The 26142-nt window shown below is 46.4% G+C and overlaps 1 protein-coding gene across 1 annotated transcript in view; it reads right to left on the reverse strand.

Annotated features, from left to right (window-relative positions):
* Window positions 1-5341: 5341 nt before the first annotated feature.
* NCKIPSD (NCK interacting protein with SH3 domain) overlaps window positions 5342-26142 on the reverse strand; it is a 93218-nt gene continuing 72417 nt past the window's right edge. The window contains exons 9-13 of the mRNA XM_045024717.1: window positions 14034-14114; window positions 12960-13088; window positions 10495-10587; window positions 8030-8202; window positions 5342-7088 (exon numbers count right to left, since the gene is read on the reverse strand). Coding sequence (XP_044880652.1) covers window positions 6885-7088; window positions 8030-8202; window positions 10495-10587; window positions 12960-13088; window positions 14034-14114 — 680 coding nt within the window. The 3' untranslated portion in view covers window positions 5342-6884. The remainder of the gene's footprint in view (window positions 7089-8029; window positions 8203-10494; window positions 10588-12959; window positions 13089-14033; window positions 14115-26142) is intronic.

The raw sequence follows: 26142 nt of genomic DNA on the forward strand, positions 1-26142 counted from the left end.
TAAAAATAATCAGCAGCCTCATTCCCTCAGCATCCTGCGGGTCACCAAAAGCCCATTTTGAATGAGGAAGGAGATAATTGATGCAAGCACATGGGAAGATACAGATCTCCCCCCCTCAATGGCTTCTTCAGTTAGAGACATCACTATAAGGCTGCACGTGATAGACTGTAGTGCAGGGGTTCTCAAACTGGGGGTCGGCGCGAGGTTATTACATGGGGGGTCATGAGTTGTCAGCCTCCACCCCAAACCCCGCTTTGCCTCCAGCATTTATAATGGTGTTAAATATATAAAAAAGTGTTTTTAATTTATAAGGAGGGGTCACACTCAGATGCTTGCTATTTGAAAGGGGTCACCAGTACAAAAGTTTGAGAACCACTGCTCTAGTGCATTGGCTATTGTCCAACTCCATTCCAGTGGCTCCTGTATGTTGTGCCGTAGTTAACCAGAGACACTACAAAGCTGTGCTTACTGAAATACAAGCAAGGCTATACAAAAGCCGTCCACCTTTTTCATGCAGTACCCTGGAAATCACTTCTCAACCCCCTCTCTGTGTTATACCAATAAAAACCAGCAGGATCTTATTAAGAGGGATAAGGCAAAGATGCCACATTTATTGTAAATATAACAGTAAAGCAAAAGACAAAAGCAAACAACGTTGTTTTACTACTTATTTCTATCACTACTTATTTCTTACACACACACACACATTCATTCACACAATCATTCATTCAGGTTCTGTATAGATGTTATAGTTACCAGCCTAGATGTTGCTCATGCCAAGTTACTGGCCAGGTATCTTGGTCATGAGGATGGAGCCGAGTCTGTGTCAGATGCATCCGGTGGACTTGCATCTGACACAGATGCATCTGACACAGACTCGGCTCCATCCTCATGACCAAGATACCTGGCCAGTAACTTGGCATGAGCAACATCTAGGCTGGTAACTATAACATCTATACAGAACCTGAATGAATGATTGTGTGAATGAATATATGTGTGTGTGTGTGTAAGAAATAAGTAGTAAAACAACATTGTTTACTGTTGTCTTTTGTTTTGTTATGGTATTTACAATAAATGTGGCATCTTTGCCTTATCCCTCTTAATAAGATCCTGCTGGTTTTTATTATATTGGTATAACATCTGTACTATTAGTTGTTTCTCCACACACACTGCCATATTTCACTGTTAGGAGGAGCAGAGTGACACAGATCAGCAGACAAGCAGCTTTGCTGAAATGTATAAGGGCAGATTATCAACAGCCAGTACCACAAGCTGCTTTGTTGAAATTTAAGCCCCAGGTTTCAGGCTGGTGTTTGACCGTGGCCTGGCAAGCAAACAAACACATGAAATGGAGGTTTCCTAACCAGTCACTAATAGGTTAAACCCCACTCCATAAATCCCCCCCCCCCCCCCCCCAACAGAGTACAGTCATGGGGCTCATCTCTCCCAGAGCTGTCCTGCAGGTCCTGGCAGGTAGTGCTCCAGTGCCTGCCAGATGGGTGGACAGGGTAAAAATAAAGTAACAATCCTGACTGAGAAAGGAGGGAAGAGAAACTGGAGCTACACAAAAGTCAGAAATGGATGGACATGCTTGAGAAATCTCCAGAGGTCTTAATAAAGGAGGGGAAGTGTAAATGCAAGCACGGAACAGACATACCCAACTAATGAGAGCCTCAGCCATCAAACTGATTACACATCACACCTCCTTAAACACAGGATTTGTGTCAAGAAATCCAATTGGAGGAGAAGTGATGCTTTAAAAAAAATTGTGAGGGTTTCCAAGTTTATTTGTTCTAATTACCCAGCTCATGTCACTGGGGAGGGCTAGGAATTCATTGGGGGCAGTGGCACGGCACAACAGTTGTAATTGAATCACTCCAGCCAGTAAGACAAACGCAAAGGGTCATAGACAACAGACAGCTTCCCCTATGCTAGCCCCCAACGCCATTCACCGCTGAGGCACAATGAAAACACACTCATCTGAAGAGATACTGGTCTAATAATGGCCCATTAAATATAATGAAAACTCAAGTGTGTTATCTGTGCCTGTCGCCTGCATTCAGCCTTGGCATGGCTAAACAGGCGCCACGATAATGAGTTTACAGAGGAAAAGCTACTTTGATTCTCTCCGATTTACTAAGACCTTTTCTCTCACTGCAGTTACATGGATTACCTGACAGGATTCCCATTCACGCAGAAACTCATTAGCTTAGGGAAACCGCACAGCCACTCACCCTCCTGACTGGGGGCAGAGAGCCTCTCACCATGGCATCAGAGCTGAAGTGAAACCCCACACCTTGGATATTTTCTGCTCCTTCACTTCAGTGATCTCCTATTGTATAGAAGGCTCAGACTTTCCCAACCCATCACTGTTCCCTTCCATTTCCTCCCCTGTGGGCAGGTGAATCCTGTCTCATGATGTTTATGATCAGCCGGTCATATTGCCCAATCTCTCCCCTTCTGCCACCCTGCCCACTCCGCCATGACTGCCGAGATCCAGGGAATGCACAGCAGAAAAGTTTTGGGCATCAAAAGAATCCTGCAGCTCACATCAATCCAAATGGCAGCTGCCATCACCCTGATCCTCAGACAGCCCCCCCCCACAGGTGGCTGGAGTTCCCTATGCAACGTGGGGACCTGGTGCACTCTAACACGCCAGGAAGCACCGACGCTAGCTTGGCTGGAGTCCTTGGCACAAGAGGGGGCGGTGTTGAGAAGAGCTTCCTGCACCAGAAGCACCAACTCTCCGTGCAGGTGCATCTGCCTCAGCTCAAGTGCTCCAGCTGGGCAGAGGTCCAACAGCTCCTAACATAAGGTGAGAGGAGAGCCTTGAAGCCTGTACTGTGAGTGTCACAACAGCCAGGCAGGGGACCAGGAGTCAATGGGTGAAGTGGTAATGCAATGTATTGATACTCAGAGACATTCCCCCCCCCCCCGTGCTAAGAGCAGGCATGTAGGGAGGAAAGACAGTGGCCTTGATAGAGAACAACATGGGGCTAGCGGCTATGACAGGAGGTTCATTGGGGGGCTGCTGATCCCCTTACTGTCTTCTGTATCAGCTTCTATCTTGTCTAACGAAGCCAGAGCTCAGTAGCACCCAGGCCACAAGTGCATTGGGGAACCGACACTTGGGGGAGCCCTCTATTGTGCTGGCAACAGCGCAGGGCATTTCACTGGTGATGCTTCCCCACTGGGCTGAACCAACATTAGCACCAAGTCTGGCACTCAGCCAGCTTGGCTGGCTCAGGCTGTAGATTGGAGGGTTTACCTGTCAGAGCACCCAGACACCAGCCTTAGGGCAGAGTGACAGTGGTCTCCCTGGGATTCCTCAAGAATGGCTTGAGGGTAACTGCTCACATTTTATCAGTGCTGGGGGAGGCAGCTGCAGATTTGTCCAACACCCCGGGGGAGCGCTGGCTTCAGTTTGGTGGCCCTGGCCTTGGAAGAGTTCAAACAGCGAAGAGCGGGAACATTTTTCTGTGACTGTTTTATTTCCTTCATTCAGCTTCCAGGTCCACAGGACAAGCTTCGTTGCATGTAGTATTTCCAAGGTGCGATAGGGCCATTAACTAATCTTTTATATTGCCATGTTCCTTGATGGCCCATCTGATTTTGATGGCTTCTGGATGGGCAGGGGGATTATTCCCACACCTGGGCTCACAAGTTCAGAGCAAACACTCTCAGTTATAAGGCAAAACGTATGTATTTTCTTTAGTGTGGAATCCCGACATTACAGGTGAGATTAATGCAGGCAGCAATTAACAAGCATTTCATAGAGGCTGAACACTAAATACATTATAAGACAAATACCTATTTTGAGCAAAAACAAACATACAGGTGAGCTGGTCTGGTCTCCAGCTATGAGTTTGTCAGTTCTTAGCTAATGCCTGCAGCCAGGGCACGAGCTGCCATCTAGCCTTCCAGCATCACGGAGACTTGCAGGCATCAGCATCCAGAACACTGGCTCTCCACCAGGGACTGCACCTGTCCCATTGTGGTGTTGCCTCCTTGCTCCCCACAGCTCTATACTTCCTGCCCCTCTTGCTGACTTTCTCCAGACACAAGAGCTACTGCCCACCTCCTGTGGAGCAGGGACCCAATCTGGCAGCCACCGCTGCCACCAGCGGTGGAGGGGGAGCAGGTCTCTTCCTGACTTGCTCTGATGCTCAGACCTGCCAGCCCAAGCAGGTGGCAGGAATCACAGGAGGGCAACTGTCCCCCCTACTGAAATAGCAACCCCTGGAGGATACCATTTGAGAAGGAGGGCTCACAGGTAAGCAAAAGTCTCTGGTAAGTTTTGCCCCAGCTCAGAGGGGCTGAAACTGAAAAGAATTACCATGATGCAAGCCTAGAACAGACTTCAGGAGCCCAACGTTCAGTGTACCAGCCAAACAAGTCCTACCTCCAAGGCAACTGGGGCAGGTTTCTCCATAGCAGAGTCAACATATACCCTTTCTATCACAGTATTCTAACGAGCATCTCAGAATGAGGCTGGAGCAACCCCTCATCCCCACCTCATTTTTACCTACCCCATGGGAAGGGTTGAGGGTTTGGTAACAGGTATACAGCTAGCTTCAACAGCAGAAGCTTGATTCCTTAGTGCTTAATAAAGACAGTTCAAAATCCTCTGTGATGCAGGATGCCAAACGAAACGGAAGCTTTGCTGGAAGAAGACAAGTGGTGTGTGTTGTAGGATGTGAACTGCAACTCTAAGCAAACCCTTAATCTATTGGAGAGATATTTTGCAGGCTATTGATTGCAATGTGGCTTGTAGCAAAGGTGACCGAGACAGGATGGCTTGTTGCTGCTCTCCATTCCATGTAGGGTGAACAGATGTCCCGATTTTTGGGTCTTTTTCTTATATAGGCTCCTATTACCCCCCATCCCCATCCCGATTTTTCACACTTGCTGTCTGGTCACCCTAATTCCATGGCTCTATCTGGTCCGGGCTGGGCAGAGTCGTTTCACTGGAACCTCCTCCCCGACATTGTCCCTCAGGCTTTTACTCCTTCCTACTCGGATCAGAAACGCCCAGAGGCCAGAACAGTTCGCTCTCCCCATTTCTGCCCATCCTTTCATTGAGATGGGGCAGGGGAGTTGGGTTTGGGCTCGTGTATTTCCCTACCTGGGGTTCTGGTGTCTGAAAAATCAACTCCTGAATTACCGTAACTCCCATTTAAAGATTAGCAACCGTATACTTTGCACTAACATTTAGTGAACAAACCAAGGACAAGGGTTCACACCATTTTGCACTGGCCTTTCCTCAGTCCCCACAATAAGGATGCAGCACAGTCTCAGCCAGTGACCGAATGCAGTAGGCAACAGAAGTGTTCTCAGGCGCTCAGCGTTTAAGACATTTTTATTTCTTTGCATGTTACATTTACGTTAGTGATTACGAAAATACAGCTCCCTTTTGGCATTCAGACATTTTGACAGGGAAAATAGATTTGTTTCTAACAGGGCTGTTCATTAGCCTTGAATGCTCCAACGCTGATTTCATGATCCACTCACCCTCTTTAGGCTGCAGGGCCATCACCAGATCCCTTCCTGGGCTTCACACTCACATCGCACTTGGGGCCCAAGCCCTGACCACACACAGACTTCAAGTTTTGCTCATTCATCTGCTAATAACCAGTTGCCTACATATGTCCAGTTTCATTTCTAACAGCATCTACACAAAGCACTGCAGAGCTCCAGTGAAGGAGCGCAAGCACTTATGCAGTGCCTGTGCATAGCAATAGGTATTGCAGACCCATGTTAGCTTGTGACCACATCTGTAACATATAAATAAGAAACAGATTAATCCATTTTGTTAGAGACCTAGAGAAAATATAGCGGGTTCTCCACACTTGTGCATATTCACAAGCAGAGTTACTGGACACCAGGCTCAAGCAACCTTCAGGCCACTGGCACATGGAGAGGAGGTACAGCTAGGCAGAACCAATCGCTACTAAGCTCAAGGCAAGAAATCCACAGGCTGTAAGAAGAGAGCACCCCATGCCCCTAGCTACAAATACACACCTCCGTGTGACGCACCAGAAGCTGGGAAGACACTAGGAGACAAGCTGCAGGTTCAGTTAGCGGGATACACCTTAGCACTGTGTCTAGGCCAGAGGCCTCTGAAAAGAATAACGTTGCCTGGACAACTGTTACTACTCTGCGGGCACAGTGTGAGAGAATCTCGGATTTAATCATCACTATGTAAAGCAGACTGGAAAAAGCAGCTGCTGGAGCAGGCTGTTAGGACCCCAGTTGGTGGGCTGTAACCCAGAGAGCAAGCCAGGGGTCAGGAGGAAGCGAAAGGCTCACCAGACACAGTAGTGGAGATGTAGCTAGCTATCCCATTTGCCAGGACTGCAGCATATTTGCACTAGCAGCAGAAAACAAAACAGATGTTACAAAAGCTTCTTCCAAACACTGGCCTACTCCACTTGGTAACTGCAGGGAGAGATGTGTATGGGGATAAAGGATACTCTACGGCAAAGGCTTTTTACTTCGGGACCTCAGACCCCAGAACAGCTAAACATCCAAAGCTATCCAGCATCCAGGCTGGTAAGTCCCTCACAAGCTCTGTGTCCCCTCCTGTTAACAATAGCCGCACAGCTGATGAATGACTTCCTGTCCCAGTCAGAGCATGACACTAGTGCCAATCGTCCTCTTCCATTCAGGGTACCAACTCTCATAAAGGGCCAGACCTCAGGAGTGCCCTTAAAATGCTTTCTGCTGGGGTGTTCCATTGCTGACACTTCTACAGGGCCTGTGTGAACCCTAGGCCTCACCCGGAGGAATAATATGTATAAGCAGGACTGGAAGGGGATGGGGAGAAGTGTCAACATGAGACATTTTTGTTCCAAGTGGCTCTCTCAGTCCAATGTGATGGTCAGTTAGCTGGTTCCTGGAGACATTTCTGGGAACTCCTTATACATTTCCCAGATGATCATTTTGTCCATCTGGCACTGCTGCCCCTCCTCTTCCTCAGCCAAAATGCGCTGCAAGGTACCTTGCAGGTCAGAGAGCCGGTGCTGATGCTGCAGGTAGGGTGTGGAACGCATGATCGCATGCATTAGAGACAGATACTCCATCCTCAGCTGCAGTGGGGGGGAAGACAGAGCACAATGCAATATTTCAATGAGATAAACAAGTGTTCCAGCTTCCAAAAAGCTTTAACACTGGAACAGCTGCTGCGGTGTTACCATCAGGAGTGAGATTCCATCGCAAGCACCTGCTTTTCTGTGGGACTCATTAGTATCTATGGAATCTTGATGCTTTTCCCAGGGCAACTTACAACAGTTACATCAACAGATCCCACTCATCTGCTTTTAGGGAGGGGGCTAAAGCAAGGAACTCCCTGTCCCTTGGGAGTCCCCAGAGGGAAGGGACACAGCCAGTTACCCCGGGTGGGGAGTGAACCCACCAACTGAAACGCAGAGAAATGATTCTCACAGGTTAGCTCTTCCTATATCTTTCTGTGAGTGGATGGAGGACGGATGGGGCAAATTTTCATGCCTCTCCCCATTCAAACCTGATCCTGGCTCCCTGATCACTGTAGTGGTCCCAAGGGCTGAAACACCTGATCTGACAGCAATGTGGGGGCTCTGTGAGGGACAGAGAATTGGCAACAACTCCCTAACAGGAGCCTTCAGTCAAGTACCTGGACTGTATCATTCCTCCAGCTGCTACAAGGGCAGACTGGGCTTGCCTCACTCTCTGGTCCTGTTGCTGAGGAGTGCCGGCTGGCCTACAGTTGCTGAGTTAGCAATGGGACAAGGAACTCCAATGAGTTCCTGGGTGTTGCTTGACCTAAGGCCAGCTCTGCCAAACAGGCAGAGGACAGGAAAGAAAAGGGATCCAGAAATCACTGATTACTCTATTCCAGAGCACCCATTACTCATCTGGGCTATTCTGCTTCACTGCTAGAACCCGCCTCCTCTCCCCACCATGGCTTGAGTAGCAAGAGGCCTTCTCTTCCATTGCACTGGAAAGTTCCCTTCCTTCCCAGATCCCAGCCCCAGTTCCTCTGGCTCAGCACCTTATCTCCAGGGGAGAGATCGGCAATCTGCCGCACCGTTATGTCAATCATCACCATCATGTCCGTGTGGTAGAAGATGTTCGCGGTATCCTTGCTGGCAAAGATGTCCTGAAGGAACTTCAGCACCGAATGCGGCGGCAGAGGCTGGTGCTTGAAGATACAAACTGGATCATCTGGGAGCCAAGCCGGAGAAGGGATGAAGGCAGGTTGTCATAGAAAAAAAGTCTGTGTTAAAATCTATAGTCAACATTTGTTCAAATTCTCTAGCCACCTTCTTTGGATTGAATCTCTGCACCAGGACAGAGCCAGGACTGGAGCGCCAGGTGCCTTCCCTGACCTAAGACAGCTACTCCAAAGCACTAGTTCAGACACTACACCACGCGTGGCAGCTGTGAATGCTGGGAGAGCACCGGCATGCACAGCGCATAATTCCAGGCTGCATAATTGGGATGACGGCTCTGCAGGGCACTGAGCTGCGACCGAACTCGTATATTAGTCTAAGTATTAATCATTATTTGTGTTTCACTAACACATCACAGGGAAAGCTCATTACTTCAGCACTACCCAGCACCCCTCAGAACTTGCTGGCCTCCCTGAGCAGCCACACTCATTTTCTTCTCCCTGGTTTATTAATCTTGGTGCAAAACTCCCTCATCAGCCCCCCAGTCCAGCCGAGCTTGTATCTGAAATGAGCTTTCACCATGGAGACCAGTCTAATAACCTACTCAGAAGCAAGAAAATAATAAACGCCTCCAGGTTTAAATAGGCCAGCAGCATCTCCACTCTCTTCAGAGCAAAATATTCATACACATCCCAGAGAGGCTTCTGAAGTACACTGACCCCTCTCCTCTGCCTTAGGGGAAGGAGGATGCTGGAGTCTCCCCAAAAGATTATTGCTACCAAAGAGTCTCAACTGCTGCTGTTTTCTTGCAGCCGCTCAGGGTGAGGTGGTAGCATGAGGTAATCGGGTAGTGAAAGGGTTAAGTAAAGGCTTTGGAAGGAAGTCAGGTGGACAGCATGGAGGCTGTATGCAGTTTAACTGATGTTGTCCAAAGACCATGATTTACAACCCTGAAAAGAACTGAAGCCAGAGAAAAGAACTACAAGTATCACAGACACAGGATGGGTTATTTAACAGCATGTCAACAGAATCAAGCTAATACCGGTGGCTCCAGAAGGTATTAAAAAGCACAGTGCAGTGGCAGATAAACAGGTAGAAATACTTGACATTGTGCTGACTGGGAGCTGAGCTTTATGGCTTTCTAATGGTCCGCTTTACAAATATAGTGGATTGAACACTATACTGGAGCTGGCAAATCAGGTGGGTGATTTGAAAAGGGAAAGTGTACCTGTAAGCAACGTTCTCTGAGGACAGTATTCCCTTTAGACCCAGCATCTGGGGCACCTGCTCCCCAGCATGAGCAATCAGGGGAGTGATTCAGAGCTTGACAGACAAGAGGCAGGCAGGCAGATCCTGGCATGTGGGTACAGAATGCCATCGAAGACAAGGGAAAAACTGCCTTCCATTCTCAGGAGGAGATAACGCTGCTGTGCTGCAGGTAGGCTCAGCAGAGTTCAATTGTTAGTTTTCTAATTGTGAAGATTTTTTATTGATTCTTATTTTAAAGATTTTTTTCCTATTTTAAACTATATTTATTTCCGCGGTTGTGGGGGGTAGGGCTGGGGTAAGGGCAGTGCTGACAGCTGGGCTGCAGGGGGCTCCCTGTGTGGCTGAGAGGCCCAAGACACTGGGGTACAAGGTGCAGGGGAGGCTAGGGTCATCCTGGCTCAGCAGAGGGCTCCCTGCGTGGCCGCAGGGCTGGTGACACCCAATCCCTGCAGACACAAGGTGTGGGGAAGGCTGGGTTTCCGGACCAGTGGAGCAGGGACTCCCAGCCAGGACTGCAAGGAGAAGGATGATCCCTTGGCTCCCGGGGAGGCAATCCCACTGCTGAATAGTTCCTGCTGGGGAATGCTCCTGCACTCCTGGCTGGTGATGAGTGAGTGGGGCCAGGGACGCCTGATCTGTGCAGCACGCCCACTTGTAACCAATTGATTCTTTTAGTCGATTTCAGCAATGGCTGAAATGCACTCTGACCTACAGTTCTCGATTAAAACCGAATCCTGCCAAGCCTAGCCATTCCCACAAAAGGCTGCACTAATCTCAGCTCATAGGGATCGGCTTGCAAGAGAACATCAGTCCACCTGCTGTTATTAGTCACTTAGCAGATGTCATCAGCAGGGCTTTATTTCAGACAGTTTCTTCCTCAGGAATGCAGCCTTGTCCACCTCACACTGAGACTTGTATGAGAGCAGCAAATCTTAGTGAAGCCATGAGCTCATCTGCCAGCTGCCCCCTCTAACTCTCTGACCTCTCAATGATATTTGCCTCATCTCTCTAGCTCTGTGTTGCCATTAACCTTTCCCACCTGCTGGGAATGTAATAAAGTTGCAGAGACACTCACCTCCCCTGTTCAGTAGCAACAGCACCTTTTCTGTGAAGGTCTTGACGTTGGAGTGCTTGCTCACCGTAGTCATGATCACATTGTGTTCTGGAACTAAAAGATGAAACAGGCTCACTAGCAATGACAGATCTCTTTGCAACACATTTCAGGTTGGCTTAAGTGAGTGGCAAAGGAAAAGAAACAAAATTCTAAGCCTGTCTTCATGCCACTGACGTGGGACTCTTTGGGGTGTCACAACCATTGCTGTGCTCAGAATGAGAACATCACAGGGTTGGACAGAAAATCTCCTCCAAATTTAATGCATAAACACTGGAATTTCACTTTCTATTTGCACCTGGTGAGCTGGCTTGCTGCTAGCTCCCATCCAGGGGATCAGAGCAGCCTTTGGAAATACTCTGCAAGGCTTTATACTCTGAACCATCACTTCCATTCTATTTTAGATCCAACACTTGAAGCCAGAGGACCCACCCACCCCAATACAGGATCTCCTTCACTTTGTCAGGTCAGCAATACCTTGGTGGCCTGGCACCTTTTCACACCTCAAAAGTAAATAAGGGCTGGGCATGTACTTGTATAACACCCCCCAAAGGGAAACCCAGGTGCTGATGAAGTGCATCACACTAATGACCGCTAAGCCTCAGCATGGTGAAAGAGGGAGGCAGAAAGTGCCATCTTTTGTATGAGGTGACAAACAGATTAGAGGAAGATCTACATTTTTGCAAGCATAGATGGGTTAATCCTAGTGTCCTGGCCAAATTCTTACTCGAGTTATATTGCCTCCCTAAGGTTTCGTTTGAATACAGATTTATTCATCTCTTCCTGCTCTGAACTGCTGGGTGGAACACTGCCAAAGTGTTTCTGTGGTGGGGATAGGGATCCTGGTCTATACTGTTTAATTTGTAAAGTACTTCAGGAGCCTTCAGATTGAAAGGAGTTAATCTATTAACAGATCCTAAGGAAGCTTTAACTACCTCTGCATTAGTGAAGTGCTAATATTCTGATGGCCCTGGAGGTTTTTCGCCTTCCTCCGAAGCATGGGGCAGGGGTCGCTTGCTAAAGGAGTGGGGGGATCGGCTTATGTGGCCTGCATCTTGCAGGAGGTCAGACTAGATGATCATAATGGTCCCTTCTGATCTTGAATTCTATGATTCTATGATAGATTCTGAAGGTTTGGGAATAAAAATTCAACCTACTAATAAGGAGCCTGAACAGCATTTAGCAAGTTCTCGGAATACGAGAACACGTCACTCTGCTCTCAGCTTCTCGCTACACTACAGGTGGGCAATAATCCCCCAGAAACGCACCGCCCGTCAAGTGTTATTGCCTAATTACAGAAGCCAGCAAATGCACTGGGTAACAGTAAGAAAGGATAATGAATGAAAGCAACCGAGAGAGCATACTTAATCAGTGTCTGTGCGATAAACTTTCATATGAAATTAGAAACAAAACCACAACTACCTGAATGTTAATGAAAGGGAATACAAAATAACGGGTGAGCTATTGGACATGTCCTTGCTGCTTCAGCCTTCCCTCTCCATGAAGCCAAGGATAAAGGCATTGTACAGAACAGCAGCAAGGAAACAACACGACAATTACAATATAGCAACAGGAGATCTTGCATATTCAGGATTAACAAGCAGAATCCAAGCCTAGGTCCTAATATTACACTGCCATCTTCTAAATGATTACGGACTCCAAAACTCTTGCAAACAGCAGCAGCTGGGAGAGGTTAAGCTTCTTTCCACAAGACTAGATCTTTTGCCTATTAGTAAGGAGCTCAACATGGTAGGCATGATGAGGGATCAAGAAATCCCAGAGAAAGTGATGCCTAGCAGAATATGTTTATGAGACTGACCCTAATGCATCTACGTTTAATGAGATTCAGGAGGCACAGCCAGGGATAAGTAGCAGCTCTGCCAATCACCTGAAGGAGAGAGAAGATTAGTAGTTGTGCAATTATATTGATACGTGCCCACTAACGTAGTGAGATGTTCCTGTGACGTTAACCCACGCAAGTGCATGGCATGATATAAAACCCCACTAAAATAACTGACTGAAAGAGTGGAGGGAATCATGTGGGCCCCCGATGGCTTGACATGCCCCAAGGGGTTAATTGGTTTTGACAAGCTGTCATTCACTTAGAATGATATTTTCACCTGGAATCCCAGGTGGGGTTGTATTTGCCGACTCAGTGCTGGCCAGAGAATGAGTCAGGGACTCACTCTCACACATGCACACACACACTTTCCTTAGTGGGTGATTAAAATCACGCCCTGCCCCCAAAGGCATTCTCTTTCTAGGTCCTTCCTCAGTGCCTACAATGGAAGGCTTGGAGGACTAGAAGAGAGAATAAAGAAGAGAAGGGAGCTTGGCAAGTTAGCACAGTGCAGCCTGGAGGTCAAGAAACTTTCCCTCCTGTAGACCACCGGAATCCTGTGAAAGGGAGGAAAAGTAGTGTCACTGACCTGGAATGTGGAGATTAAAGGCCAGAAGCACATTAACAAACAGGTCAGGCAGTTGCTCTGTGGTATCTGAGGGCAGCCCCTCTTCAATCACATCCAACAAGAACTGGACAAATTGTGAGTTGAGGTGCTCTGTACATGAGGAGAAAAGGGCTTTCAGTATTTAGTGCTGATCAAACACGCTACCCTCCCGGATGCAAGACATCGCCTGCTTCTTTTACACATAAATCAGCTGCAATTTCAGCCACTTAGGAGGTAACGCCCTGGTCACTGGATGGCCAGCTGTGGGGTCTTTGTGGTAGGAGATGTGAATGGCTCAGAAAAAAAAATTATGCACATTTCACAGCAGTGCTAGAAGCAGGGCAACCGATGGACAGTTTTCTGAGTAAATGCATTCCCAAATTTCTATTCTAGCTACTGTCCCAGCAGCAAACCAACCAACAAACAAACATTATGGGCAAGAAGAGATTTATATTCTTGCCCAGTACTTTAGTCTATTTAAAATTAATCCAAATAATTAGTAGTAATTAATTTTAACCTAGCTATTAGGAAAGTGCTGCAGCTCATGCAAACAAGGACACCTGCAGGAAATAATCACCGGATTATACTAGGAGAGGAATACATGTTTCTAAAAGCTTGGAGAAATTCATTCTGTGCTCCCCATTTCACTGGCTTCAGAGATTGTGCATCTTTATAATGGAGTCTAGTGAACTAGCTAAGGAGACTCCTACACAAACCTCTCCAACAGCAGCTACATCTCTCAGGGATGTGGAGAATCCCTCCTGTTATTCTAGTGTATGTCTACACTGAAGTGCTGCCGCAGCTGTGCCACTGTAGTGTTTCAAGGGCAGACAAGCCCTTAGGCTTCTTGGCAATGTTGGGCCAATGACTCTCCTACGTTGTGCTGGTGCAAAATTCGGAGAGGGGATAGAGAAGGTGTAGGGGGCATCTCTCTCCTCCCATGCATGCAGCAGGGAGAATCCCCCTCTAGCACTCTGGAGAGCTCTTGGCCACCAGGAACTCCCCCAAGATGTCTAGGCAGTAGATTTCCCTCTCCACAACACACTCAGTTCTTACCATAGTGGTGATATGGCAGCGGCTCTCCCATGGAGAATATCATAGCCAGCACCAGTGCAGAGTAGCACATCTTTTGATGGTCTGCAAGATAAAACCATAGATCCAGCCATTAATATTCCCAAGTGTCTGCCCTCTGGTTTGAGGTGATAAATGATTTAATTCATATAGGAAGGTAGGCAACTACCCTCTCCCTTTTTAAGAGGAATCTCAACCGTGAGGCTTAAAAAAAAGACACCCAGACAATTAATGATGGCAAGGCAGAGGAGCATTTCAGGACAGCTGGAATGCTGCAATACAAATAAACACCTGTATCTAACAATACATGCATGTGACTGTAGCCCTCTCTCTACACTCTTCACATATCATTTGTCATATTCCAGTCTACACATTTTGGGACCGGGACCAGGACCAGGTCTTCCTATGTGTTTGAGAACAACCAGCACAACAAGCCTTGATCCTAATGGGGGCCTCTGAACACTGCAGGGATAAATACATTAACTAACAGCACAGTGAGGTAGCACAGGATAGACTTAGGAAATCTAGATTCAGTTCTCAGTTCAGTTGCCACATTTAATTTCCCAACACCCATTCTAAAACAAAAAACCAAGCCAAAAAAACCCAACACCCCCCAAGCAGCATTTTGAAAAGATTTTTTGTTCCCTGCAGCTCTGCCAATGCAGCTCACACTTCATTTACACCATCCTCTATTAGTATAATCCTGTACTTTCACAGGTGTGTGTACAAGCACACACCTAGCTCCGTCAAGGCACCTCTCTTCTGACATATACTGTGCCTGCTAGTCTAATCTTGGACTTCTTGTGAATATGAGGTCCAGTACCAATCACGTGTTAACCACGAACACAGATCGCATCTCAACATCTGAACCTGCAAGAAAGAGCAGTTACAGACAAAAAGTTCATGAAAGGTGGCCAGGGTTAAAAAGAGGAAACCCATTTTCATCTATGACCCAAGGCAGGGTTTGAATCCTCGTCTGTAGAGAAGACAGGCCAGTTCCGTAACTCATGTCAGAATCCAGACCCTCTCATGTATCTTAAACAGAGTTTGGGGGTGGGGGGGCTGGGGGGAGAGGCAGGGGAGGAGTTTGATGGGCTGAAGTTTCCTTTGATCCATATTATTTCTATAGAAACTGCATAATTCATCCAGCTTTGGAGGACACCCTGTTGAACTACACCAACACATCAACTAAGTGCTCCAGTGGAAAGGGAAGAGGCAAAAGCAGCAGGGTGGGAATGAACATGGCAGACATACGTTTTCAATCAATTTTGGGATCATAATGAATGTTCTTGTTTTTTCCTTCTTTCTTAAGAGGCTCTTAATAAACATGACAGGTGAATAATTAAAATCTCCCCTGTGCCATCCCTGGACACCTCCAACAATTTATGTAATAAGTTGGAACCAGAAAAGCACCCATCCTTCTAGCCATCTTTAAATACTTCCTGCTTCAATGGTTAACATGTCATAGCTAGGTTTCTTTGCTACTGTGTCTGCATTCTTCCATTTTCAATGGATCAGCTCTGCCTAAGTTTGTTTAAAGTCACCTAAGACTGCAGCACATAATGCTCAAGACTCCAGGTGTGAATTCTGCTGGCTTTCCAGGATACACTTGTCTCATGCATCAATCTGTCCCACAACCTGCTAGTCTATCACAATTTTCACTGGCAGTAGCTATACATGAATGCTCCACAGAACCATAATCACTGCCTTTCCTGAATCTTAATTAGCTGGTGTGCTTCAGTAGGGGTTTATAGAAGAACCATACAACAGTGCATATGTCACAATGAAATACAGTCTATATCCCCTCAATTCCATCTGGAAGATTTCAGGAAGTGGAGCATTAATGTTTGTGCTGTGTTCTAGAAGTGCAGAGCGCTAGATAAAGGCTAAATACTATGTTCAGTTACATCTACCTGATAGTGATTGGGTCACTTATACATCTGATATAAATAAAACCTAGGTTTTTATTTGTGGGTTTTTTTTTTAAAGTTGAACAGAAAGGTACTTTTTATGCTTTGAAAATGTAGATTTGGTAAAAGTTTTTCCGTCCAACATACGTTTCCATAATGATGCCATATTTACTACAAGAGGCGTTCTGTCTGTAATTCATTTCCAGAGCACCTCACCCAATCCTGCCAGATTTAAATATACCATCTGTGAAGGGTCTTGTGCCATACAGTTTGTTCTTGCATGTACAGACTACAATACTATCACTGTGGTATCTTACTGCTACAGAATTGACTGAAACCTGGTGATCATTATTGAGTGCAGTAGCTATATCATAAGAAGAAGGTGCCAAAGAACCATATACAGTCTAATGCTCCTGAAAAGCAATCTGTACTAATGGTCTCTTACACACAGACTGAGGGAATCCAGTTGAAGTGTGGAGTCAAACAAACACAACATCACACATAAGCTACTTGTCCATAACTTTTCAGATTGTAAACTCCGTGGGCAGAGATTGTGTCTAGGTCAATGATGCTTAACCAAAAATATTACAGCATTATTAAGATTAAGAGATTACCTGACAGAGGTCTAGAGATTGAACGCCTGAGAAGGTAAACCGGGCACTCCTGGTAAGTCTCATAATACAAAAATGAGGGACACGCAATGACATTTTGAAAAACAAAATTCAGAATGAATCTGTGAAACTCTACTACAAGGTATAACTGAGGCCACAGTTTAGTTTAATTTTAAAAAAGAACTGGACATTTATATGGCTAATGGGAACGTGCAATTAGAGGGGATGCGTAGGGAGAATATGGGGCATATGTGTGTGTGTGTGTGTGTGTGTGTGTGTGTGTGTGTGTGTGACAGTACCTCCCATAAGGCTTTACGGAAATATGCTTAGAATGTGTTTTATTCTAAATATGCCATGTAACACATCTCAAAGGTTATGATCTACTGAATGTATTAATCCTATTTGTATGCATGTATCATTTTTGTATTCGAAGTTATGAATGTTGGCTGTCTACTGGCTTGATTTCTAAAAAACCTTAGTAAAGCATTTGGTCAGTTCCCGGAGAAAGGAATGTTGAAATTAAGTACCTAATCACGAAACACTTAAAGGACAATTTCAGAGTAGCAGCCGTGTTAGTCTGTATCCGCAAAAAGAACAGGAGTACTTGTGGCACCTTAAAGACTAACAAATTTATTTTAGCATGAGCTTTCGTGAGCTGCAGCTCACTTCTTCGGATGCATAGAATGGAACACACAGACAGGGGATATTTATACATACAGAGAACATGAAAAGGTGGAAGTATGCATACCAACAGGCAGAGTCTAATCAATTGAGATGAGCTATCGTTAGCAGGAGGAAAAAAAACTTTTTGAAGTGATAATTAAGATGGCCCATAGAAGGTGTGAGGAGAACTTAACATAGGGAAATAAATTCAATTGGACCCAACCATCTCAATTGATTAGACTCTGCCTGTTGGTATGCATACTTCCACCTTTTCATGTTCTCTGTATGTATAAATATCCCCTGTCTGTGTGTTCCATTCTATGCATCTGAAGAAGTGAGCTGCAGCTCACGAAAGCTCATGCTAAAATAAATTTGTTAGTCTTTAAGGTACCACAAGTACTCCTGTTCTTTTTAAAGGACAATGGATCTTGGAATGCTCCAATCCAGATTAGAAGTCTACTTGAGGACATTCAAGGTAGCATGTAAACAATGGATGCTACCTGTAAAAACTGAGAGTCATGCATGGACATGTGTCTTGCCCAGGTGACTCCAGGACTCCATCTTGGAGCTGGACTTTGCATAGGAGTGAGGAGGGGTTCTCCACCCACAAGAGAAAGTCTATTTAAACTCCTGGGAGACCCCTCCATTTTGTCTTCAGAGAGCATCTCCACCTCCCAGAATACTTGGAAGAAACTGGAACAAAGGGCAGTGACTACAAGGGATGTGAGTGATTGCTGGACCCAGGTAAAAGATTAGTCTGTAAAAGGGAGCATTCTGGAACTGGTGAGGATCTTATCTGTATTCAGTTTGATTAGACATAGATTTGCGCATTTTATTTTATTTTGCTTGGTGACTTTGTTCTGTCTGTTACTACTTGGAATCACTTAAATCCTGCTTTCTATATTTAATAAAATGACTTTTTACTTATTAACTCAGTGTATGTATTAATACCTGGGGGAGTAAACAACTGTGCATCTCTCTCTATCAGTGTTATAGAGGGCGAACAATTTATGAGTTTACCCTGTATACACTTTATCCAGGGTAAAATGGATTTATTTGGGTTTAGACCCCATTGGGAGTTGGACATCTGAGTGTTAAAGACAAGCACAATTCTATGAGCTGCTTTCAGGTAAACCTGCAGCTTCGGGGCAAGTAATTCAGACTCTGGGTCTTTGCTGGCGCAGATGGGAGTGTCTGGCTCAGCAAGACAGGGTGTTGAGTCCTGAGCTGGCAGGGAAAGCAGGGGTAGAAGTAGCCTTGGCACATCAGGTGGCAGCTCCCAAGAGGGTTTCTGTGATAGAACCTGTCACGGAGAGGGGGGGGGGTCAAGTGACTCCCAAGACTGGCCAGCGGGGAGTGGGGAGGGAGAGGCTCTCTGTTCTTCTCTCCCCGCGCCTCTCCCCAGCAGCTGGGCGGAGAGCAGGACGGAGCCACTTCTGCCTTAAAGAGCCTGGCTAGGAGGCACGCTCCCACATACGCACACACTCACCTCCCAGCCAAGCTCTTTCAGGCAGAAGCAGCTCCATCCCACTTCCCACCCAACTGCCAGGGACAGGAAGAGCAGCTGAATGCACAGGGGGAGGAGGGGAAGGGAGAAAGAGGAGATACAGGGAGAGAAGGACAGCCTCCCCCCCCCCTCAGGGAACATGGGACAGGGATAGTGCTGTGGCCCTGGGCTGGGCACAGGGCAGGAGGGGTCACTGGGAAGAGTAGACATGTGGGGTGGTCACGTGTCCTTCCCTTTAGCTGGTACACACCCAGTATGGGAAGGCACCAGTCGCCTATCCTCATTACCTGGAGTTGGGAAGAAATTTCCTGCCATAACTGTCCAGGTGTAATTGTCTGACATCCTCCTCTGAAGCATCTGGTGGGGGCCATTGTGAGAGGCAGTATGCTGGACTCTTCCTATGTTCCCACTAAGGCTCTGGTTTGTGCTTGAGCTTTAAAGGCAATACTGGAACATGAATAAACGCTGACTTGAGAGCAGTGTAATCACTCAATACGGAAGCAAGTACATGGTTTATTATCAGTATACTGAATGATAGGCTGATGTTTTGGGGCATTCCAACCCTCCCTAGTCTCCTTCAAGATACTGGACACTCACTGTATCCTCTACAATGCCAGCCCTGTGTTGAAGAACTGAGGCAATAATCAATCATGACTTTTTTTTTTAGGATCATACCAATGGCCAGATGGGGGAAAAATAGCATTAATACAATTATTTTGAAAGAATACAAGACTGTAATTCAGCTGAGGGGCTCTATTGCCATCAGATGGCATGCACACAGCTCAAGTGGTTACAAGAGGCCGTACGGCATGCTAGTGAATTCCTGCCACAGATTTCTCAAACTCGCTGTGGTATTTTGTAAGACAGCCCTTTGCCAAAACATATTTTCTGAAGCTTCTTGAAGGTCTTCATAAGCCCCACCCTACCCCACCTCAAAATGCAGCAATGGAAAAGCTGGGTAGGGCAGGTGAGGATCAGTGCTTAATTTGTAATGAAAGAGGTGCCAGGGCTCAAGCGATTTTTTTTTAAAACTTTCATAACTGACACAGAAGTGCCGGGGCTATGAACTGCTAGAGGTGCCAGCCCTGGCACAAATTAAGCCCTGGTGAGGATCGTCTCCAATGCTCAAATGAAAAGATTTGACAGTAGAGTTGTGTGTATATTGAACTGCAACAGGGAATGCTCATGATTACAGAGGAGATTATCCGTCTGTTTTCCTTAGAATTGTTTCTGTTAATTCTGTCTCACTGTGTCTTATTATAAACCCTTCTAACAACACATTGATAGATCTGCAAGCTAGCGGCATCACAGGAAAATGACTGTCCAGGAGCAATAAAAACAAAGCATCTGTCAGAAGACCTGGACAGCAGCCAACGTGCTTGCATCAACCCCAGGGTAAGGCTTTCTCATCAAAGGCGTCCGGGATCCATGCAGAGAGCTTGAGCCTCAAGTGTTCCTCTGTAACTAGTCAGGCAGGATCCTGTGGAACTCCTGCAGCCTGCTTTACAATCCCCAGTGGCTTGAGGGTTGGCATGGATTGCTCTGGCCCCTACCAGCCACAAAAGGGATTAGATACTCTACAATATATCAGACAATGGAGGAGCTGCTATTCTCAAATTCCTAGGGCCAAAATAAGCTTAAGTCACTTCACGATTCAAGGTCATTTCACTCCCGGTACTGTTTGCAGTTAGTTCTCTGTGACAGGAACCTCAGTGTTTAGCTCCAAAATGGTATGTGGATACTGGTAAAGCCTTACAAATCTATCTTTGGATGACAGGAAACAAAACACCCTGCAGGTTGGCCAGGGGCAAGAATACAGGCCCATATTATCACTTCTCACCACTCGCTTTCTCTGTGGCTGAAGCCCTCCTGCTTTATGATGAGCTGCTGTTTAAACTTTCCACTGAAGTGAATGGAACATCAGCACACATGGGGTTTTTTGGCAGCACAGGCAACACACACGTGATAAGGTGCACCTGGCATGCATAACACAAGGCAACACAGGATCTAGACACGACTCTGTAAAGCTACCTCAGCTAAAAGCAGTCTCTGCTTCCTGCCACATAAACCAGGGAACACCTCCTTTAGGCAGAATGGGAGCCTTTCCTGGTGTGTTTCTCTGATGCTTATACTGGTAGAATGCAGCTGCAGTTTAAAGACATCAGGTGAAGGTTAGGGAGGGAGGGGATACTGAGAATGACTCTCAGAGTCCAGGTCTACTGACTCGGGCTTGCGGAGCTTACACTATGCCACTAACAGCAGCAGTGTAAGCATTGGGGTTGGAGTTGCAGCTCTGAAGCCCACCCCTGTTCCCTGAACTTCAGAGCCTGAGCTCCAGCTTGAGCTACAACATCTATACAGTGCTGATGTTTTCAGCACCATAGCGTAAGCTTGAGTCTGCAGCCCCTGACTCTGAGACTCAGTGACGCAGGGGTTTAAAACAGAGTGTAGACATATCCTGGGAGGTTGCAGGGCAGGAGTCCAACAGGAGAAAATGAAAATGTTTCAGTCCCCACCCCACCTGTATCCGCCACTGCGGTGCTTTGTAGTTGTCCAATAGTGAAGACAGATTATGCTGCAGGGAAGCCAGATTCTACCAGAAGAGCTATAGGACGACCCCATTCTACCCAGAAAGCTGGGTACATGTCAAACAGGATTACGATGCTCCACTCACATGGAGCTCAGCAAGGATACGCACAAGTCAGCTACTGTCAGAACTTGACACCTACATTCTAAGGGAACCAGACTTTGATTCCTAGGTTGGCAGCACTGGGAGCCACACAGCTCCTGGGAACAGTGGCCCCTCTGGCCAGTTAATGAGCAATGCCAAGGGGCTCCAAAGGAAGGGATGGCACAAATGAAGGGCAGAGAGAGGCTGAATACTGCAGCACTGCCCTTGCACGGAGCATAGCACGAAAACATCCGCCCGGAGACAAACTTTATGAATTAGTGATGGACGCAAGAGAAAGTTTATTTTTAGATGGCAGCAAACCAGCAGTAACCTTGAACTGGAGGCAAGCATCCTGCTACAGTAACAATCAGAGCTCCAGCTCCAAGCATTTCCAAGTCAGACAGAAAGAAACGCAATGTGTCATACTCATTGTTAAGACTACGCTTTAGTCACGGGTATTTTTAGTAAAAGTCATGGACAGGTCACAGACGGTAAACAGAAATTCACGGGCCCGTGATCTGTCCATGACTTTTACTAAAAATACCTACCGTGAGGGGGGGACACTCTGGGGGTGCCGGGGGAGGGGTCGAGGTGACCTAAGACCCTCCTCTGTGCTGGAGGAGAGGGGGGATGGGCCATAGCGCATGGCCTGGGACCCCCGCTGGTACTGGGAGGGGGGGACAGACTGTGGCACGGACCCCCGTGGTACTGAGGACAGGGTTGGTGTGGCTCCCTACCCAGCTCCGTGTCACTGCAGCTCCTGGGACAGCACCAGCTGCTGCAGAAGTAACAGAAAGTCACAGAATCTGTGACTTCAGTGAGAGACTCGCAGCCTTACTCATTGTGTATGGCTGAGAAGCCGATGTATTTTAAAAGAGAAAGTTTATAATGGTATAAGCATAATGAACTGAGTCCTGTATTAAACCAATATGCATTGTGCTGCTCCAAGCTTAAAGCATTTTTCAATCACTCTCCTTCTGAAATGCATAATGTCAGAGTCTAAGCACAGAGGAGTGCAGAGGGCACTGCATTAGGCTCAGCCCTCATTCCCCAAGGCCAGAAGGAAGCATTGTGATCATCTTAGTCTGAACTCCTCTAACACAGGCCAGAGAACTTCACCAAAATAATTCCTAGACCAGATCTTTTAGAAAAACACCCAGTCTGAATTTGTCTAGCTTCAGCTTCCTGCCACTGGACCATCCAGCCACCATATTAGCCACATCCATCCTTTCCATTACACAGACTGCTTGGTTGGTATGGGCAGGCTATGAGTTAAGAGACACAGTAAATTCCATGACCTCTGTGACACTGCACCCCATAATACTTTATAGAAATATGCTTATGAGTGTAAATATGACATAACTGGAATATGCTTTATGCTAATACGCCATGTAACATATCTTTGCAAAAGTTATGATCTACTGAGTGTGTTTGTCCTATTTGTATAAATGCATCGTTCTTGAATCTGAAACTAGGAATATAAAATACAACTCCAAGGTCCTATTGTAGTTATGCAAAGTGTGGGCTATTAATGGTGGTTTGGAATCTCGATGGCTCCCATTAACCAGGACGATTGGTTGTAAATGGCTCTGTTTACTTGTAAGTCTTCCTGTATACGCGTATGCTGGCAAGCGAGTAATGAAGTCTTACAGTGACATGTGATCATGTCACCTGAACTGGAATCCATCTTTAACCTGGTGCTTTTCCATTTAGAAGGAGGGGTGGGAACCCAGGGAGGGACAAAGGATTCCCACCTTGTGCCAAAGATATATAAGGGGATAGAACAGAACAAAAAGTGGGCTGCAGTCATGAGAAATCCCCTAGCTACCACCTGAACTGGAACAAGGACTGTACCAGCTGAAAGGATTGGGCCCAGATTAGAAGGAGGCTAGTCTGTCAAAGAAGCTTATTGGAACATCTCTGAGGGTGAGATTTACCTGCATTTAGCTTCCTACTGTATTAGGCTTAGACTTGCATGTTTTATTTTATTTGGTAATTTACTTTGTTCCGTCTGTTATTACTTGGAACCACTTAAATCCTACTTTTTGTATTTAATAAAACCTCTTTTTACTTATTAATTAACCCAGAGTATGTATTAATACCTGGGGGGAGGGGCAAACAGCTATGCATCTCTCTCTTTCAGTGTTATAGAGAGCGAACAATTTATGAGTTTACTCTGTATAACCTTTAAACACGGTAAAATGGGTTTATTCCAGGTTTGGACCCCACTGGGAGCTGGGTATCTTTGTGCTGGAGACAGGAGCACTTCTTAAGCTGTTTTCAGTTAAGCCTGCAGCTTGTGGGGGACATGATTCAGATTTGGATCTGTGTTTGCAGCGGGCAAGTGTGTCTGGCTCGAACAAGGCAAGGTACTGAAGTCCCAGGCTGCCAGGGAAAATGGGCTCAGAGGTAGTCCAGGCACATCATGTGGCAGTCCCAAAGGGGTTTCTGTGACCCAACCCATCACAACCCCATCGCTCAGAGGCAGCCTGCGTGGAATTTACTTAGCTCCGGGGAAACGTATGTGATGGTCTTTGTTCCAAACTGAAGGATAACAGCCCTATTAGTCCCTTTGGAAAACGTGGTCCTCACTCAGAACATAACAGGTGACGCTTCTGCAGGTTTCATAATCAGCCGGAACTTGTCCAAGAATTTAAGTTTTGCCCAAACGTCTCTTTGCAAGATAGACTTCAAACCAGGGTACCTGTGTAACAAGGGGAGACTGACTCCTCATTCAGTGGGTAGAAAACGATCAGGTTATCACTGCATATTAATAACACCACAGGAGACTGGATGGGGCACAGGTTGGGCTCAAGGTATTAATAATGAGAGAGACTTTCACTTAAATTACTGATTCTAATCTAGCCCAAGTGGTCAGTGATTAAAAACTACCACCACTTAATGGGCTGTTCAGTGGGCCCCCATTTAAAGTGAGGCAATGGGTTCTCAATCCAGTTTCTAATAGGCAAAGTATCAATGTTAAAAAATAACGCACACCACTGCCATTGACATTAGCTGGCCATCTGACAGTTTCAGTAGAGAGACTAGGAATGAACAGACCACAGAGAGTGCCTTCCCTCTTATCCCAGAGGTGGTTCCTCCAGGGCAAGATTTAGGCATATTAGCAGTGAAGTGTGGAAGAAGCCTGCAGTGCTGTTGCTTGCATCGTACCTGTGAGCATAGGGCGTCAGTCTCCAAGGCTGAGAGTCAAGCACTTATTACAAGCAGTAATTCCACTAAAACCCACCCTACAATACCTGCTACCAGTCTTTGTGATGAAGGACTGTATGGTATGTTTGACAGAAAATGAAACAAGGAAGAGCAGCAGGAATATGCAAATTAACCCTCAACATCAGCTCTGTTATGATGAAGAGACCACAAGAAAATGTCAAGAGGACCCACTTTGCGGTAGATGGGGGAGCAGGAAAGACTCCAGGACTCTGAGTCAAAAGCTTTGGAGTGCCAGGAAATGGTTAATTCTAGATCATTTGGATTTGGCAGCAGCAGCAAGAACAAGCATTTTATAAACAGCTTCCAAATAAAAAAAGCATTTGGGGTATGAGAAAGGGTGGTGGAAAGGGATATGTTTAATGCACTCCAGCCACATGGCTTTACATCTCAAGCTGCTCTAAAGTCACAGGCCTCCAATCTTCCACACAAACATCCCAGCTACTAAACTAATTTTACATTTTAAATGTCAGGCCCTAATTTCCTTAATGGGAGCAGCTCAGCCCCAGCAAAACAAGCTAGCTGTAAATACAGAGTCGCCATCTCAGAGAAAGCCCCAAATTTTAGGGGATGAATTGAACATGTTTTGATAACAAGCTGCCCCCTGCCAAGGATCCATAGGGCACACTATGTCTCTGACCTTTCCACAGTCTCTCATCAGTGCATTCCTCTTAGGCTTGGTCTACTCTTAAGAATTAGACTGACCAAGCTACGTTGCTCAGGGCTATGCAAAATGTCTTGTCCTGTGTGATGTATTTAGATCGACATCACCCATGGTGTAGATGTAGCTAGGTTGATGGAAGAAACTAACACCTCTTTGAGAGGTGCATTATATACATTGATGCGAAAAATCTGTGTCAGTGCAGGAAGCAGCTACACTTGAGTGGCACAGATGCAGAGACTGCAGTGTAAACATACTCCATGATAGGCTCTGGGCCTCCATTTCACTCAAGGGGAGCCCTGTGGCCCTCCTACTCTGAGACTGGATCCCTGGTTTCAGGATGCATTTCTCACAATGGCTCCTTAGCTCAGTGCTCAGAGAAACGGATTAAAATACAAGTCCATAGACAGGAATCTTACCTGTCTCGCTTTCCCTAACTTTAGGTAGGGAGGTCTCATTTAATATTGGACTGGGAGACTCAGACAGCATCTTCCTTACTGCCTGGCCCACAGCGGAGCTCAGGAGGCCCAGATTAGAGAAGTCTCCCCCACTGTGGAGAGCACGTTACTAACAGAAGCCTCAAGTCCAAGTCACCTGGCCAGTTTTCACGGGCACTGCTCCTTCTCCAAGTTTAGGCAGAGGAGGGACTATGGTCAGATAAGTCATCTCTCATCCACATTCCAAAAAGTTAGTGGTTTGGTTGAGACAAGGTGAATGAGGACCAATTTCTATGGTCTAGTTGTCAGGCTCCATTTTATCTTCACGGCAGCTCCATTCACTTGCTGACAGTTCCTGATAGCCCAGTTACCAATCCCAGACATGGCTACATGACACCCTAACCCT

Source organism: Mauremys mutica, chromosome 7 (assembly GCF_020497125.1).
Source record: "Mauremys mutica isolate MM-2020 ecotype Southern chromosome 7, ASM2049712v1, whole genome shotgun sequence".
Taxonomy (NCBI): domain Eukaryota; kingdom Metazoa; phylum Chordata; order Testudines; family Geoemydidae; genus Mauremys; species Mauremys mutica.